Source organism: Malania oleifera, chromosome 13, assembly GCF_029873635.1.
Source record: "Malania oleifera isolate guangnan ecotype guangnan chromosome 13, ASM2987363v1, whole genome shotgun sequence".
Lineage (NCBI taxonomy): Eukaryota > Viridiplantae > Streptophyta > Magnoliopsida > Santalales > Ximeniaceae > Malania > Malania oleifera.
This window is the reverse complement of record NC_080429.1, coordinates 20,867,665-20,885,545: the sequence shown is the minus strand read 5'-3', so window position 1 is coordinate 20,885,545 and position 17,881 is coordinate 20,867,665. Positions and strand designations below refer to the sequence as shown.

The following is a 17,881-nucleotide window of genomic DNA, read 5'->3' as shown; positions in this document are numbered from 1 at the left end:
AGGCATATTCTTGAAATAGCTCGGGCATTGATGTTCACTACAAATATGAAAAAGTATTTTTTGGGGTGATGCCATTTTAACAGCTACATATCTCATTAATAGAGTGCCTAGTCGGGTTCTTTCTTTTGCCACTCTCCAAAAATTCCAAGAGTGTTTTCCCAACTTTTGGCTCAACTCCAATCTCTTCCTAAAAATTTTTGGGTGTTCTGCATTTGTACATGTTCATGCTCACAATAGGGATAAATTGGAACCTCGTGCCATTAAGTGCGTTTTTATTGGTCACTCTCCTACTTAGAAAGGCTACAAATGTTATGATCCTGTCACAAAAAAATTGTTTATTAGCGTTGATATCACGCTCTTTGAAACCACTCCTTACTTCCAAAAGCCCTCTCTTCAGGGGGAGAATTGGAGTGAAGATCGGTTCTTTGATTTCTCTGTTGTTGAATCTGTGCCATATATCGTTGTTGATGAATCTTTGCCATATACTGAGCCTGCCATTACATCATTCCCTGACCTGTCATGTACAAAAGATCACTTAAACTCAAGGGGTGATGCAGAAAAACAAAATAACAAGGAAATACTTGTTTACTCAAGGAAGCAAAAAACAAAGAATAGGGAGAATCTCATACCTAAGGCACCAAGAGAGTTGGAACCAGTGATAGCTCCGAGCAACCATCAGTCCACGCCCAATCTTGATCTGGTAGTAAATGGCCATGAGATTCCTTCTGATAAGTCTGCACTTGATGACATCAATTTATCCATTGCAATCAGAAAACAAACTAGGTCATGTACTCTATATCTCTAGTCAAAATACATGTCTTATAAAACTCTGTCTACAGGGTGTCGTGCTTTCACTTCTAACCCTGACAGGGTAAAAATTCCAAAGAATATATAGGATGCCTTAGTTCTTGAATGGAGGGAAGCTGTCATGGAGGAAATGTGGGCCCTGGAAAATAATAGAACTTGGAACGTTATGAATTTGCCGAGAGGGAAGAAGCCAGTAGGCTGCAAATGGGTCTTCATAGTGAAATATAGAGTTGATGGGACAGTTGAACGGTATAAAGCCCGACTTATTACAAAAGGGTTTACACAAACCTATGGCATTGACTACATGGAGACGTTTGCACCAGTGGCAAAATTGAATACAATTTGGGTCCTCCTGTCCTTGGTAGCCAACTTGGATTGGCCACTACAACAACTTGACTTTAAGAATGCAATTCTAAATGGCGAGTTAGAAGAAGAAGTCTACATGACGATACCGCTAGGTTTCAGTAAGAAAGGTGAAGGAAATAGAGTGTAAACTCAATAAGTCCCTATATGGACTCAAGCAATCTCCTAGAGCATGGTTCGACAGATTTGCAAAGGTGATAAAGAACCAAGGATATTGACAAGGGCAATCAGATCACACTATGTTTTTCCAACATTCCGAAAGTGGTAAGAAAACAATTATGATTGTGTATGTTGATGATATAATCCTAATTGGAGATGATACAGTGGAGATGGAAAGATTGAAGAAAGTCCTAACTGCTGAGTTTGAAATTAAAGACCTGGGACGAATGCGGTACTTCTTGGGAATGGAAGTTACTAGATCAAAAAAGGGTATTCGTGTCTCTCAGCGAAAGTATATCCTCGGTCTCCTAACCGAAACTGGCATGCTTGGATGCAAACCTAGTGAAACCCCCATTGAAGCAGTAAAGAGAGTTGAATACTACGGAATATCAGTTTAAAAGGAGAGGTATCAGAGATTGGTTAGTAAACTAATCTATCTATCACATACCAGACCCGACATTGCATTTGTAGTAAGTGTCGTAAGCCAACACATGCATTCACCAAAAAAGACTCACCTAGATGTTGTGTACAAGATCCTTAGGTATCTCAAGGGCTCTCTGGGCAAAGTTTTCTGCAAGAAGTGTGAAAGCAAGGAAGTAGAAGTTTTCACAGATGCGGATTGGGTAGGATCAGTGGAAGATAGAAGGTCTACCACCATATATTGCACCTTTGTATGGGGAAATTTGGTGACTTGGAGGAGTAAAAAATAGAATGTAGTGGCTCGAAGTAGTGTTGAAGCTGGATTCAGGGCAGTTGCACTAGGGATATGTGAAGGACTGTGGTTATGGAAACTCTTTAAAGAATTATAGATCCTGGTGAAATTCCCTATCAAACTCTACTGTGATAACAAAACAGCTATCATTATCTATCTCAATCCAGTTCAACATGACTGGACTAAGCATGTAGAAGTGGACCGACACCTTATCAAAGAGAAGATTGAAAAATGAATCATTTGTATGACTTATGTACCTACCAAGGAACAAACATCAGACATCTTTACCAAAGGGTTAGCCCGACAGAGTTTTGATGATTTCATCTGCAAGTTGGATATGATCAATATCTATGATCCAACTTGAGGGGGAGTGTAGAATTCCCAAGTATCTTGGAGTGATTTAGGGAATATTTATGTAGAGGATTGTATATTATTGAGAGATTATTTTAGGAGATTGTTTCCATATTTAGAATACCCGGTTGTATTATAAGTATTTTGTATTGGCTTGTACAAAATTGAATTCAAGAAATACAGAAATTATTCATTTTGATTTCAAGTAGGTTGTTCTTTCATGGCTAGGTGTCACGAGCTAAGCTTGTTTAAGGCATTAGGCTTGCCTGTGACCGCTTATCTCGTGTGCTTGGAATGGGTTTCCATCATGTAAATACTAGTGTAGGGTTATTTTCTGCTAGTAGTGTCTTTGTATGCCAAATAAGACAGTATGACTCCTCGGTCACTTTGATGTTTCCTAGTGCCAGGATGATAATTACATAAAAACCTCTTTAGGGGAGGGTGATTGTTCATCAGTCATTGTAAAACTCACTAGCTATTGTTAACATGTTTAGCCTACTTGCCTCCTTCGCTAAACATTCGATGTCAACGGAGGTGTTGTTAATGAATTCTGTTTGCTTCAATGTTTATTGCTTGTTTGCCACAGCTTTCGTGAATTGACTACTATTTCCGCTGCTATTTGAATGAATGCTAATGAAAGTGTTTCGTGGATGAATGTTGGTAAACGATAGGCTGGCTAGTTAAACAATAGTGCTTTAGCTAGTGCCGCACGACCCTTCACAAGAGTGTGAAAATAGTCGGATCGTGACACTTGGTATCAGAGCCCAAGGTTGAGTTGTTACGTGAATTCGATTGCCTTCGTTGTTGGATTTGGAAAGCTTTGGTAAGTGACCATGGCATCAAACAATGCTGAGAGGATCAGCGTGCTGGAAGCACAGGTTGAGACAACAACCAACACATGGTCGCGGAGGTGGCCCAGATGAGAGAACTTGTTGATGAAGTGATGAGATCATAAAAACATCAAGCAGGTTTGAAAGGCGACATGTCAGAGGACTTTCGCCATACAGTTGAAACTTTGCAATCGCGGATGGTTGATCTAGATGCAAAGGTGAATCTGATGGTTCTTACTATGGGGAACTCCAACACTCCGGGAGTTAGCAAGACCAAGGTACCAGAACCTAGGACGTATGGGGGTGCCCGAGATGCCAAGGAGTTAGAGAACTTCTTGTTTGATGTGGAACAGTACTTTCGCGCTGTGAGGATGGTCTCGGAACAGGCAAAGGTGGATACTGCGATCATGTACTTGGTTGGTGATGCCAAACTATGGTGGCGTACCTAGTACTAAGAGATTGAAACTGGATGCTGTGTAATCGATAATTGGGCAAACTTGAAGAGAGAGCTCAAGGCCCAATTCTTTCCTGAGAATGTTGAGTATAATGCAAGGAGAAAACTAAGAGATCTCAAGCATACGGGGTCGATTAGGAAATATGTGAAACAATTTTTTTGCTTTAATGTTGGATATTCGGGATATGTCGGAGAAGGACAAGTTGTTCTATTTTCTAGAGGGGATGAAACCATGGGCAAGAACTGAACTTCATAGGCAAAGGGTTCAAGACTTGTCAACTGCACAAGCTGCTGCAGAACGCTTGACTAACTACGCTGATGATGATACCACTTCGTCCAAACGGTTTGGTGGAGAGGGAAACAGTGAAAAGTCTTTCAAGAAAGGCAAACCCAAGAGAGGGGAAGCCAACGCTAAATCATCAACCTCAAAGGAAACTTCGTCGTCTCAAGGGTTCAACACACCCAATGGAAAGGGAAAGAGTTAAATTTCGTGTTACTTGTGTGGTGGATCTCATAGAGTGAGTGAATGTCAACACAAGGGATTACTCAATGCCTTACAGGCTTCTACTTCGGGAAAAGGGGTGGAAAGCGAGGAGGAAGAGGATCATGCCTCGAGGGTGGGTTCAGTGCGGCTGGTGAGCGCATTGGAAAAGCAGGCAAAACAACACAAGTTACACGAGCAAAAGGGTTAATGTTTGTGGACTTGAGGATCAATGGGAAGAGTACTTGCGCTATGGTGGATACGTGGGCTAATAATTTTGCTTAGCAATTGGAAGCATGGAGACTCAACTTATCCTTAAAGAAGGATACAGGACGCATGAAAGCAGTTAACTCTGTAGCCCAGCCTACTCTGGGAGTAGCCAAGCAAGTGACTGTGAAGCTTGGATAGTGGGAGGGTCATGCAAATTTCACAGCGGTGTCATTGGATGACTTTCCAGTCATTCTAGGAATGGAGTTCCTAAGGGGGACGAGGGCAGTGCTGATGCCTTCGGCTAGTTCCCTGTGTCTGATGGGAGATCACTCGTGCATGGTGCAAGTCATTGCAACGAAAGGAGACGACGAGAAGTCCCTTTCAGCCATACAACTCAATGAGGGATTGGGTCAGGGTGAGCAAACTTGTCTAGCCACGGTGGTGGTAGACAAAGAAGTAGCCCAAGAGCTGGAGCCTACAACCATCCAAGCGGTGTTGGATGAGGATAAGGAGGTGTTGTCGGATAGGCTACCTCACAATTTGCCTTCACGACGGACTGTGGAGCATGAGATCGAGTTGTTATCATGAGTGAAACCACTTGCTAAAGGGCCATGTCGGATTGCGCCTGGAGAGATAGTAAAGTTGGGGAAACAACTTGATGACTTGGAAGGGGGATGTGTTCACTCTTCCAAAGCACCGCTAGGAGCATTGGTGTTGTTTCAGAGGAAACATAAAGAGCATTTACGGAAGGTGTTCGACAGATTGAGGGGAAGCAGTCTGGATGTGAAGAAAGAGAAGTGCTCTTTCGCTCAGTGGAGCAACAAATTCCTTGGTCATGTGGCTGAACAAGGTTGTATCCGGAGGGGTATGGAGAAGGTAAGGATGATTCAAAAACGGAAGATCCCCACGACAGTGAAGGAGTTGCGTTCCTTTCTTGGCCGTACTAGATACTGCATGAAGTTCGTTGAGGGGTATTTGTGGAGAATGACTCCAATGACAGGACTACTGGGGAGGTATTATTGGCCGCACACGCGGGATGATGTGGTTGATTATACCAAAACTTGTCTCACTTGCCAACAAGACAAGGGGGAGTGGAAGAAGTATGATATTTTCAAGGCCGCACCAAAGTACTATTTGGTAGAGGAGACAACACAATTGTTCCTTGTGACTGATGTGAAACATTGGAGTGTTCCCCAAGTTATTATTTGTGACCGAGACTTAATGTTCATTGACAACTTCTTGACAGAATTTTTCAGGATATTCAGGTCACATCTTGACATCTCTTTGAGTTATCACCGACATACAGAAGGACAGATGAAGAGATTCAGAGGGCTACTGAAAGAGTACATGTGCCGTTTTGTCAACGACAACCAAAAGAATGGCGTGCAACTACTTGATGTGACTCCGTTTTGTGGCAATGCCCAAAGGAGCTCAACAACCAACAAGAGCACTTTTGAGCTTGTTACAGGCCAGCTGCTGCTGTTACCTCACACAGTGGGTGAGCCGTACAGACGAAAGAGTCCCAGGGCGTACATCTTCACCAGAGAATAGAGACAGAATGCAGAGTTTGCCCGAGCCTATCTAGAGAAAGCTTCTAAGCAGATGAAGAAGTGGGCAGATCAAGGGAGAAGACCGCAGTTTCATGTCAGCTGCCTCAAGCCGTTCAACGCCAACACCAATGACTTGAGTAGAAGTCAGTCCAACAGAGCAGAGTTGAAGACAGTGCAACCTAATAGACGTGAAGTTGAAGAGATCCTTGCAGACAGAAAGTTCATATCCTAAAGGAAGAAGTGGCAGAAGTTCCTAGTGAAGTGGAAATGCCTTGATGACAAAGAAATTAGCTGAATTTCTGCAGAAGATATTCAACCATTCGTGGACAAACTTGAAGTGTACCTACTGCTAAAGTCTACGAGGATGTTGACCGCATAAGTGGGGGTGAATGTCACGAGCTAAACTTGTTAAGGGCATTATGTTTGGCTGTGACCGCTTATCTCGTGTGCTTGAGATGGGTTTCCATCATGTAAATACTAGTGTAGGGTTATTTTCTGCTAGTAGTGTCTTTGTATGCCAAATAAGGCAGTATGACTCCTCGGTCACTTTGATGTTTCCTAGTGCCAAGATGATAATTACATAAAAACCTCTTTAGGGGAGGGTGAGTGTTCATCAGTCATTGTGAAACTCACTAGCTATTATCAACGTGTTTAGCCTACTTGCCTCCCTCGCTAAACATTCGATGTCAACGGAGGTGTTGTTAATGAATTACGTTTGCTTCAATGTTTACTGCTTGTTTGCCACGACTTTCATGAATTGACTACTGTTTCTGCTGCTATTTGAATGAATGCTAATGAAAGTGTTTCGTGGATGAATGTTGGTAAACGTTAGGTTGGCTAGTTAAACAAGAGTGCTTTAGTTAGCGCCGCACGGCCCTTCACAAGGGTGTGAAAATAGTCAGACCGTGACACTAGGGCTTGGGAGTCGTCTAAGGCCTTCAAATAGGGAGGAAGTGGAGGTTTGTCTTCTTCAGTTTGCAATGATACCATGTTGTTTCTCAAGGACAATGTTGCAGAATTCTGTAAAGTCATTATCTTGCTTAAAATCGTCAAGAATATTTCAAGTTAAATATCAACTTGTCCAAGAGTGGGTGGTTGGTATCAATGTGGGCATTAGGGATCTTCGGAATTTTAAATCCTTGGCAAAGTGTTTTCTCTTGAGTGTTTGCTTACTTGCGTTGATCTCCTGTGTGGAGGTGACGCAAACTCCGTGGCCTTTTGGCATCCTGTGATTGAGAAGGTGGGTAGGAGATTGGAGGGTTGGAAGAGGGCTTACTTGTCATGAAGGGAATAAGGTGTCATGTTATACTCATTAGCACCTCCTCCCTATCCAACATTCCTATTTACTTCCTTTCCCTTTTTAGAGTGCTTGTAAAAATTGCCAAGACTTTAGAGAGGTTGATGCAAGACTTTCTTTGGGCTGGTCATGGGGAAGGGCAAGAGAGCGTATTTAGTTAGCTAGGAAGTGGTCAGTAAACCTAAATCTGGAGGGGTGATGGGGCTTGGCAATGTGGTACCCAATAACATCTTCCTATGTAAACAGTTGTGGAGGTTTCCACTAGAAGCAAACTTCCTATGGCACAAGGTACTATGGTCTCCATCGAAATGGGTGGAAGACGTGGAAGAGGCATTATTTCTTATGCTTGCCTGAGGAAGTATGTGTCTTGTGTGGCAAGTCAATTCATCCCTTTCACTCGCTTCAAAGTTGGTAATAGTAATAGTGTGCATTTCTAGAAGGATGTGTGGGTGGGCAAGGTTACTTTGTAACTGAAAGTGCCTCATTTATTTAAGATTTCTTCTCTTCATAATGCACCTATCAGCTCTTTTGTCTCTTTTAAGGGGTTTCTTCTATTTTCAGATTTCCATTTTTCAGGAATCTCAACGAAAATGAGGTCAATGCTTGCTTTCCGTATTGGGCCATTTGGTTCCTACGGTAGGATGAGAGAGTGTGGGAGGGTTGTTTTTCAAGGCAATTCTTTTCTATATCTTTCTTCTCATACCTTTTGAAAACACCTTCTTCCATTGTTTTTTCCATGAACCACATCATTTAGAAGGCTACGTTTTCTTGGAACATTGAGACCTTCATCTAGACTATGTTTAATATGTATGATATGCTTCAGATTAGATGGCCACATATGTGTCTCAGTCCTGACAACTGCTTAATATGCCGTGAGTCCAGTGAAAGGAAGTGCACCTCTTTCTACACTAAGGTGGCATTAAACCTTACAATGCTGCTCTTCTCTTATACAGGTTAAGCTTCAGTGGCACCTCGGAGTGTGGGAGCTTGCTCGTGAAGCATAGGGGCTTTGGCTCTAGTAGAAACTAGAAAGGGCATTGTTTTGTGGAGCAGAGAAATCTTTGCTATCGTATGGACCTTTTGGAACACATGAATTTTTTAGGGTTGATAGGATAGTGTTTCGTTATAAGCTCACTCTTTTGGGGTTTATCACTGTCTGATCTTCAAAGGGATTGGATGGCAGCTCTAGAGTAATGTTTTCTGGTTGTAGTTTTCACCTTAATAACATGTAGAAGAGTCTCATTCTAACTTTGGTGCCAAGACTTGTTCCATTTTTTCAAGCATGCCTTCAGTCCTTTCAGCTTAGAAGTTACAACATAATTAGTGTAGCCATGAATATCCCCTTTCTTTCCTCATCTTGCCTCTGGGCGGACTTCTACTTCCTTTATGGAGACATTATTGCATTAGTTTCACACTTCATTTCCTTCCTATTTGTGAGGTTCTTATAAAGACATGAGTCAACCCAGATCGGAATATCTATTGACCACGACCCTACGTCAATCTAGGTGGTAAAAGTCTTGACATCTTCACCAAGGTTTTGGCCCATTTTAATTTGGTTTTTTGCTTTGTGGTTTCATACCCTCTCAATATGCCACTTCATCAATTGCCCATTTTAAATGGGTTTTCTACTTTGTTTTCATCTACAATCAACAAGTCACCACATTGATCTCCTATCTCTTTGAAAGTCTCCTCATCCCATGGATCCACAGGCAGCACAAAAGCCATGATACATCACTTTGTGTTCATCACCCGCATTGGCACAACGCGCCATTGTGTGTCACTAATCAAGGAGCACCTTTACCCTATTGTTGGTTTTGAGCCCCGCCTTACCTCCTAAAGTAATTGGAACATAATTTGAGGGCTATTAAATTCTTACTATCTCATTCCAAGTTATTTTAGGTCTACCCTTGAATACCTCACACCTTGTGGAGGACTGTGTGGCACTAACTATCACACTTTCTCTTAACTAGTAATATTGCGTTTTACCATAAGAAGACATTCACAACGATTGAATACAAAGTTAAATGGAAGTGATAAACAAGTATGCAAGTCGACAAGAGTCATGTGGTAAACAGTAAATCCACACAATTCATTCTTAACACTTCCATAGGCAACTTATGCTCAACAAGAGGGCAAGTAGGCTAAACATGTTTACAAATGCTAGTGAGTTTTACAATGATTGATGAACATTCACCCTCCCTAAGAGCTTTCTATGCTATCTAGCTATGCCACTAGGAAACATAAAATTGACTAAGGAGTCATACTCCCATTTTACTCTTTTAGGCATTGACACACTCAATGAACAAAACCTATGCTACTATTTTCATGATGATTACCTATCCCATGCACATAAGACAAGTGGTCACAGGCAATCATAATGCCTTGAACATTCTTGGCTAGTTACTTGGGATTCCTAATTATTCCATTCTTGACGTTATCAATGTTCAATGGTCAAATAGGATCATACAGGAACTAGTTTTCACTCCTCATTGATGACCTTCGTTGTAGACGCCAAAATTGGAGCCACTCTTCTTATTTAATGTCTACAGGTGAATGCCTAATTTATTGAGAATATTTCATTTCTTATTCTATCTTTTCATGTTTTACTACTCATCCACCTTAGCATTTTCAGTCAGCAACTTTTACTTTTGGGGTATGTTCATTTCTTAGTTGTCCAACGTTTTGATTCAAATAGCATAGTTGGTCTTATAGCCATTCTATAAAACTTTCCTTTTAATTTAAAGGGTATTTTACAATCACACAAAATGCCCATAACACTTCTCCATTTTACCCAATCTACATTCACTCTATGTATTACATTTTCTTCTATTTCTCCTTCAAGTTGCATAATAGATCTTAAGTATCGAAATCCACTAGTGCTATTAATTTCTTGACCATCAAGTTAATCTTTCCTCCAATATTCCTCCTACCAGGACTAAAATTACATTTAATATATTTTGTCTTTTTTCTACTTAAAGCCAAATAAGCTTGTTGGTGAGGGCACTGTTTTCCTGCTCATCCCATTACTCATAGAAATCTCCCTTCACTAGCACTGCTGGCGAATGCCTTGAAAAATTTCTTTCTTATGTGTTGCACTTGCCTGAAGTCTTTGATTCTTGGAACCTAGCAGGGTTCTCCAAACACTGGAAAACTCCCTCTGCATCACATATATTCTTCTTGAATATGCATCCCTCTTTTGACCAAGTTGATATTCTTCTGAAGCCACCCTTATCTTCTAATTCAATCATTCTTCCTGAAGATAGCACCACTATTCTCCTGCAAACAGCAGGTTCCTTTGCAATCACAGGCTTCATTATGCTTCAGTTTGCATGGCTAAAAATTTGATAAAAAATTTCTATCATAGGATAGGGGGAAATTACCTGTTTTTTCAATATTATTTATCATTGAATAAATGCAAATTGATTGGAAGCTGGTTAACACATTTAAATAGTTAGTTAACTGCCTCAACTCTAAGAGACTTTGGATACACAAGTTACATGATTTTTTTCCAGTCATTTTCTTAGTTGCATATCATAAGAGGGGATACAAATGACCCTAGCAAATATTCTAGGTGGATTTCAATGCATTATGAAGTTCAGTTACAACCCATAGTTCATGGGAACTTCAATACATTTTAAATTTTGTGAGATATTAATAAATTAAAGCCATAGTTGAGGATGGAACCATATGCATTTTAAAGTTTATGGGGCTGATAATGAAATTGGATCTATAATTTGGGGCTGAGAATACAGCTTATCCTTTTTAATCAGCTAATCTCCTAACAAGTGCACAGATTTTGCATTAGCAGTTGTGGCACATGTCATGTGTGTAACACCTTACAATTTTCTCATTAAAATTTTTTTTATAAAGGCCAGAGAAAATTTAATTCAGAGGAGCTAAAATGAAACTCATCTTTTCCAGCTTGCTATCAGATGAAAAAAAAAAAAAAAATTCTATTGTAGAATGAAGGAGAAAAAAAGAGTTACTTAAAGGCTTGCTTTTTAATATTTGAATATCCAATATTTGCAAGAATAATGTTGAATTAAAATTATATGTTTTAACGTTTCGACTCATAACTAATGGTATGGATCATTAATCTAATTCTGATATATCAGTAATGTGTTTTCTGGCTGCTTACAGGATAAGGCTTTGCTGCGTGATGTACAGAACTTTAGGCTCATCTATGTTTCTGTTGCTATTTTTTGAGCCTTTCTGTATACTTTTTGAGACACTGCAGGTAACTATTGAAAAACACTGAAATTTTGTGCAACTTTCATGATCGATTAATGCATATATAAATCTTATATTATTTTTTTACATTTTCAAGCATTTAGGTTGGCAACATTATTTGGTGTGCAAAATATTCTTTGTAGGCCATTGTGGTTCATGGATTTCAGTTACTTGATGTATGGCTCCATCATTCAGCAGGAAACAGCGCAAATTGCCAAAGATCAAATTTTTTTGATTTATCAGCTGCAGGTGATTGTCAAATTCACCTTCATGTTTGTGATTGGGTCCTCAGGATTCCCATTTTAATAGTTTTTCGTTAAAAATAAAATCTACTTTTAATTTGGAAACAATATATTGCAAATTTGCAAAGGGGTTGTGTTGCAAACTTAAAAAATTCATCTGCTGGATCAAATGAAGTTTCTCTCTTCTTGAAAGTTGAAGTATTAAAGGAATATGTGATGGGGGACCATTAGCAACTGAACTCGTTGTTGTGTGAGGCCCAAACCAGGAAGAACCATGTGTGCATGTTGTGAAATTGAAGTAGGTCAGCTATGTCCCCATATTTATGTCTACTTTGTCCCTACTTTTAATTAAAGTGAAGACACTTTACTAGATTTGTATTTTTAAATGTCGTGTGAGATAAAATAATAGCTCTGCCTTCCTTTGCATGTTGCACTCCCCATCCCCCCAAAAAAAACTCTTGAGATGGAGATTTGTCAGAACATGCATGCGCATACAGGCATGCATAATTTAATGGGTGCATTTTTCAGCATTTTCTTGCACTTGTTTATTTTCCAGCATTTGCATGTACTTGCTGGTAAACAATGTTTACAAGTTCAATCTTTGGATTCAATTTAATAGTCTAATCTGTAGTAAATCAAGAAGGGAAGATTTCTATTAATGAGAAACAAATGTTAAGGTGCTGAGCACCCTGTTTACCGCAAGAAGGCTAGTTCTCCAGTCTCTGAATTACACACATACATATGTGCATGCAGACAGAAGGGCTGACAATGAGGACAGTGGTGGGAGGATGGTTTATCTTGGCTGGCAATGGCGATGGCCTTGGTGATTTTTGATGGTGAAGGTAAATTTGATCCTATGAAGAACGGACATGGACGCAGGGCACTAAGCTGTAGGACATGCACGACATGGGAATGGTGACATCAAAATCCAAAGAAGACATTACATGGCTTGAAACACATTAAAAAATATATATAAATATATGAATATAGAGATAAATAAATGTATCATATCAACCAAGAGTAGAAACAAGTCGGTTACATAACAACAATTGAATGAACCATCAGCTTAAAATTACATTCATATAACTGGGAATTGATAAATGCTGGTCAAGTTTAGTCACATTTGAGTCCCAAGATTTGCTTTATGGACAAGCTGTCTTTGTATATAAGTTTCATTAAAAGGCTTTTGAAGAAATTTTCTTCTCTTCATTTGAGTCTTTATTTTTTTAGTTTATTTTTTTTTTTTATAGTTAAAGTTGCATTTTTTGTTTTTCACAAAGATGCCCTTGGTATTAAAATATATATATATATTTATTTATTTATTTCTATATATATTCCAGCCATGTTTGAGATGCGTCCATCTTGTGTCTTCAAAATTTATGTTTTTTATTGGCGAGTATGAAATTGGAAGTTACGTTTTTCCTCCAACATGTGTTGATAACATCAACATTTCATGTAAGTAGTGTGTCAGTGCATCTTTATATCTGTATGATCTTTTCTCTCTTCCATATATATAGCACCATTATTTTTTTAATAAGGGTAATTTTGGTCTAACGAGTGTGGAGAATGGGGATCTTGGAAACCTACTTTGATGGTCAACTAGATGAGTGTGATGCTATAAATACACGCACATGCAACAATGGGGGGTTAAGTGTCATTAGGTGCGATTGGCTCTTAATCTCTTTCTACCATTCTATACAATCTATGGCTGTATTATCTGATAGTTGGATTGTCATTTACTCATGTCCTTTTTAGTCAAGTTATTCTAGGTCTTTCCTTACCCCTCCAATTCTAATATTCGAAAATGCTCTTTCTAACTGGAGCCTTATATTGTCTTACTGCAATTGCCCCAAACTATCTTAGTTGCCCTTCTCTCATCTTCAATGCTACTCTTTGCTGCTGATGCAGTCATCACTTCATTCATTGTGTATTTATATATATATAACATGCACACACATTCTATGTTTTGTGGGTCAGCTTGATAGATTTAGGTGTTCTGTGATCTTTGTAATTTGACATGCTCTTGCCTAGGTAGTTGCACTTTGTTGTCATCGATAATTAATTTATCTTCCTATTTCATATTGATTTCATAAGTATTCCATCTAATAAGAGTGTTGATGCAGGTTCACTGTGGGAATGGAAAAGCATTCTTATCCGAAATTTGGGCTTTTGTCTAGACGTAGCAACTTTGTTAATGGCGCTTGGTCATTATATTCATATTTGGTGGCTTCTTGGCATGGCATTCCATCTTGTGGATGTAGTCCTTTTCCTAAATATACGTGTAATGTTTTTTTCCACATTTTTTTTAGCAGTGCTGGAAAAACCATTCAATTTAGTCACTTCAGCATTTAAATGCTCATATTTCTTAAACTCACTGACTGTTAATATTATGAGCAGACATTGCTGAGTGCAATTGTGAAGCGTGTCAGGGGTTTCATTCGATTGAGGATGGCTTTAGGTACCCTTCATGGGGCACTTCCTGATGCAACATCTGAAGAGCTACAAGCATATGACGATGAATGTGCTATCTGTAGGGTATGTTTAGCTCTTCCTCAATCTTCTTTTCTTTTTTTCACATGATTTAACAGTGTGCAATGAAACCCGGCCAAATGACAGGAACCAATGGCCAAGGCTAAAAGGCTATCATGCAATCACCTTTTCCACCTTGCATGTTTGAGATCTTGGTATGGTCAAAATTGATTATTGAATATCTTTGCATGTGCAAGTGCATGAAGTTCACTGAAAATCACTTGACACCAGGTTGGATCAAGGCTTAAGCGAGATGTATTCATGCCCCACCTGTCGAAAGCCACTTTTTGTGGGAAGACCTGAAGCAGCAAATCCGCGTGCAGAAGTTTCAAGTGATGAGCAGCTTGCACGTCAAATAAGTTCAGGGCTTGATCAGCCAAATGCTTCGGGAAACACCCTGCCTACAGGAGTGTTTCCTGATCCATCTCAGAACCCTCTAGAAAGTGGTGGCTGGAGGTTGAGTATTCATATTTGTTTTGTTTCTTTTGTAGCATTTGACATTTTTTCTTTGCTGCTTGGGGCTGACATGAAGAGCATCTTTGACAAAACAATGTGGGAATCCATTATTGCTTTAGGATCATCTGCTGGATTTTGTAATTCTTTTAAAGTTTAAACCGAAACCTGTTTATGGCTGCTGAGGAAAAATTGAATTTCAGTTTGCACATAATTTTTTCACAATTAAACACTAATGCCTGAAATACTGTTTTAATTTTTAGTTTAAAATTTTAACAATTTCTACTTTCTCTGGGGGGAAGACTTAAAAACACACGCACACACATTGCTCCATCAGAAGACCCATTGGGCCTGAATTACACAAAGGGGGTAGCCCATCCCAAATCCCTTCCCAGGGTTGGATGGAAGTCCTGTGCTCTAATCATTGGGATGTACCCTGGGGAACTTTAAAAGTTTTATATTGGACAAACTATTTTTCTGATTTTTTTTGAAGTCATTTGCTGGAAGTAAATAGCAAACATTGTGAAGCACCTGTATTGAATGAAGAAAGAAATTATATCAACTGCCAAGAATTTTTATGCGATATTCTGTTAAGTAAAGCCAAATTTAACGTTGTCCTTTCCCCATGTGTTCCCCCAGATCTGTTGTAGAAATTTGTCGATAGGGCTGCATGTGTAATTTTTTTTCCCTAATTTCCTCCTTTTGCACTATAGGGGCACAGGACTGGATGCAAGTTGGTTGCATGCTTGGCCAAGCCAGGGTGTTGATGGAGCTGGCCCGTCTACTGCTGTCAGGTCAGTTGGATTGGGAAGAGTGCAGATGATGATGAGGCACCTTGCTTCTGTAGGAGAAACTTATGCCCAAACTGCTCTTGAAGATGCTGCTTGGAACCTTTGGCCTATGAATCCCTCTCAGGCTGCCACATCTGGTTCGTCCATTTCTACTTCTGCTGTAAGATACCCTGGAGGTGGTACTGGTTTACATATGAGAACCACATCCCACTCTGCAAATGACGACATCATTAACATACTTGCCATGGCTGAGACAGTACGCGAGGTGCTGCCTCACATCCCTGATGAATTAATTTTCCAGGTACAGTTTGGATTCAACTCATTAAGAACTTGTAAGAGGTTCTCAAGTCATTTTTATTTTTTCCAGTGTTTAAGCCTAATCAACACTTGCTTTTGTTGGCATTGCCTACTCTAGTTATATTGAGGCATGTAGAGTTTTTCTCTTACTTGGTCTTCTAGTTAGAGACCCAACCATTTTTTCTTTGGGCAAAATTTTGGGGGCCTGGAAGTCCTCTGAAATGACCAGACCATTATTATGTCAATCCATTTCTCAATTTTTTTTCTCTGTGAGTTGTAATGGTCAAAATATAGTGTTCTGTTATTTGTCACAAAAAATTAGAAATTTTTGAACTGCTGCGCATACAGATTGGAAAATGTTGCAAATTTATCAGATGGCTATGCATCAACAGATTGGGTTGATCTTCTGTCTATATCTTCAAATAAATGGGCGTTTGATGTGATTCTGGGTCAGAATGCTGTTGATATGACTTCATTTTACCAGAAAAAAAGGGGGGGGGGGGGGGGTAGGTGTGTGTTGGGTGGTTGAGGGAGAGGTAGTGATCGGTGCAACTTGGAGTGGGGCCCAATGTTTGACACTGAGAATTGGACCATTTCCACATAAAGTTAAATAGTTATGTTAGTGAATATATTAAGCATTGAATCACTTTTAAATCAAATCAAATCTTTAGATCTGTTTTGATGAATTCCTCATTGAAGTCTTGTGTTTATATTATTAGAATTGACCTAATCCGCTTATTTGGATGTCAATGCATCAAAATCTTGCAGGACCTGCAGCGAACAAATTCGGTCACCGTGACTGTAAATAATCTTCTCCAGATGTGAAAACGAATTGTGTTTTCTCTAGTTACCAAACTCCTCACTCCAAGCACAGACGTAGATTGGTGGCTAAATATCCAAAATATTCAAGGTATGGGAGGCACGCGTCACTGCATATTGTTGAATTGGCGCACATACCATTTTTTTTTTGTTTTTGTTTTTTAGTTTTACCTTCATTTTGCTTTCATATTCCAGTTTTTCTTATATCCATAAGCTTCAATTTCTGTATATAAAGGCTGCTCACTAAACCAGTTGCTGCTCATGAAAAATGGGAGAAACAGAGATGCAAATATAACAACACCCCCCCCCCCCCCCCCTCTTCTTTTGGGGGGAGAATAAGTTTTCTAAATATGCACACAAAGATGGACAGGTTTCTCTTATGTGATTTTGATCCTGCAATTTGTTGCCTTTTGCCTCTGTATCATTATTGTAATTTTACTTTGGAACACATTTGGCAATCATTATCCAAATTATTATTTTACTATTGATTAATATTTGATATATCTGAACTTAGATTCCTCAACCGTCTTGGTGATTGGAAAAACAAACTGGTTCTCTTGGAATCTTATTGAGCTTATATATTATACTATAAACATTTGAGGAAAATGGTTTGGTATTGTGCTCTCTCTCAATTGTTTTGCCTGATGAGTTTGGTGTTGAATTTCTTAGTTGATGAAGTGATGGGTCTAATTGAAATTTTGCAAAACATTAGTTTGTTTAGTAGGGTTTGTATGGTGTTGGAAGTTGAATGGTGCTGAGTTTGGTGTTGAATTTTTGCTGATGACGAGTGCGATGATGGGTCTGATTTGTTTAGTAGGGCTTAAATAGTGATGTAAGTTGGATGGTTGAAACAATCAATCCTCTTTGATGCGATGGCACACGTTTGTGTATTATATCTGTAGAGAGAGACCTAACTAGGTAAATTATGCGCCTACAAAAGTAGAAAGCTGAAGTGTGCTTTTGTTTCACACTCTTGCACTAGGCCTTGGCTGCATGATGACAGGCTCTATGTATGTTCGATTTGTTCAAGAGTTCAATTAAACTAATCCTAATTCACGCGAGGTGTGTTTTCTATGTATAATTATATTAGAAATTTATGGGACACGTGTTCCTCTATTTTGTTTTAAACTTTTTTTGTTCCCTTTTTACCATCTCTCTCTAGACCTCGCCATGTGGCCAAGAGCTCTTCCCTTTTTTTTTTTCTTTTTAAACTTTCCTTTTTATCTTTTATTTTTTATTTTTAACTCTCTCTCTCTCTCTCTCTCTCTCTCTCTCTCTCTCTCTAGAGCAAACCTCGTCATTTAAA

General features: G+C 39.3%; 1 protein-coding gene across 9 annotated transcripts in view; it reads left to right on the top strand.

Annotated features, from left to right (window-relative positions):
• Nucleotides 1-17,123, top strand: part of LOC131146338 (E3 ubiquitin protein ligase RIN2-like) — a 56,351-nt gene extending 39,228 nt beyond the window's left edge. For 5 of the 9 annotated variants that reach the window (XM_058095894.1, XM_058095892.1, XM_058095893.1 and 2 more), the window contains 8 exons: nucleotides 11,355-11,451; nucleotides 11,588-11,693; nucleotides 13,810-13,967; nucleotides 14,084-14,221; nucleotides 14,303-14,370; nucleotides 14,447-14,671; nucleotides 15,382-15,760; nucleotides 16,525-17,123. In XM_058095894.1, the coding sequence (XP_057951877.1) occupies nucleotides 11,355-11,451; nucleotides 11,588-11,693; nucleotides 13,810-13,967; nucleotides 14,084-14,221; nucleotides 14,303-14,370; nucleotides 14,447-14,671; nucleotides 15,382-15,760; nucleotides 16,525-16,581 (1,228 nt within the window). In that variant the 3' untranslated portion in view covers nucleotides 16,582-17,123. The remainder of the gene's footprint in view (nucleotides 1-11,354; nucleotides 11,452-11,587; nucleotides 11,694-13,809; nucleotides 13,968-14,083; nucleotides 14,222-14,302; nucleotides 14,371-14,446; nucleotides 14,672-15,381; nucleotides 15,761-16,524) is intronic. The other 4 variants (XR_009134313.1, XR_009134312.1, XR_009134311.1 and 1 more) reach the window with 1 other exon arrangement.
• Nucleotides 17,124-17,881: the final 758 nt, after the last annotated feature.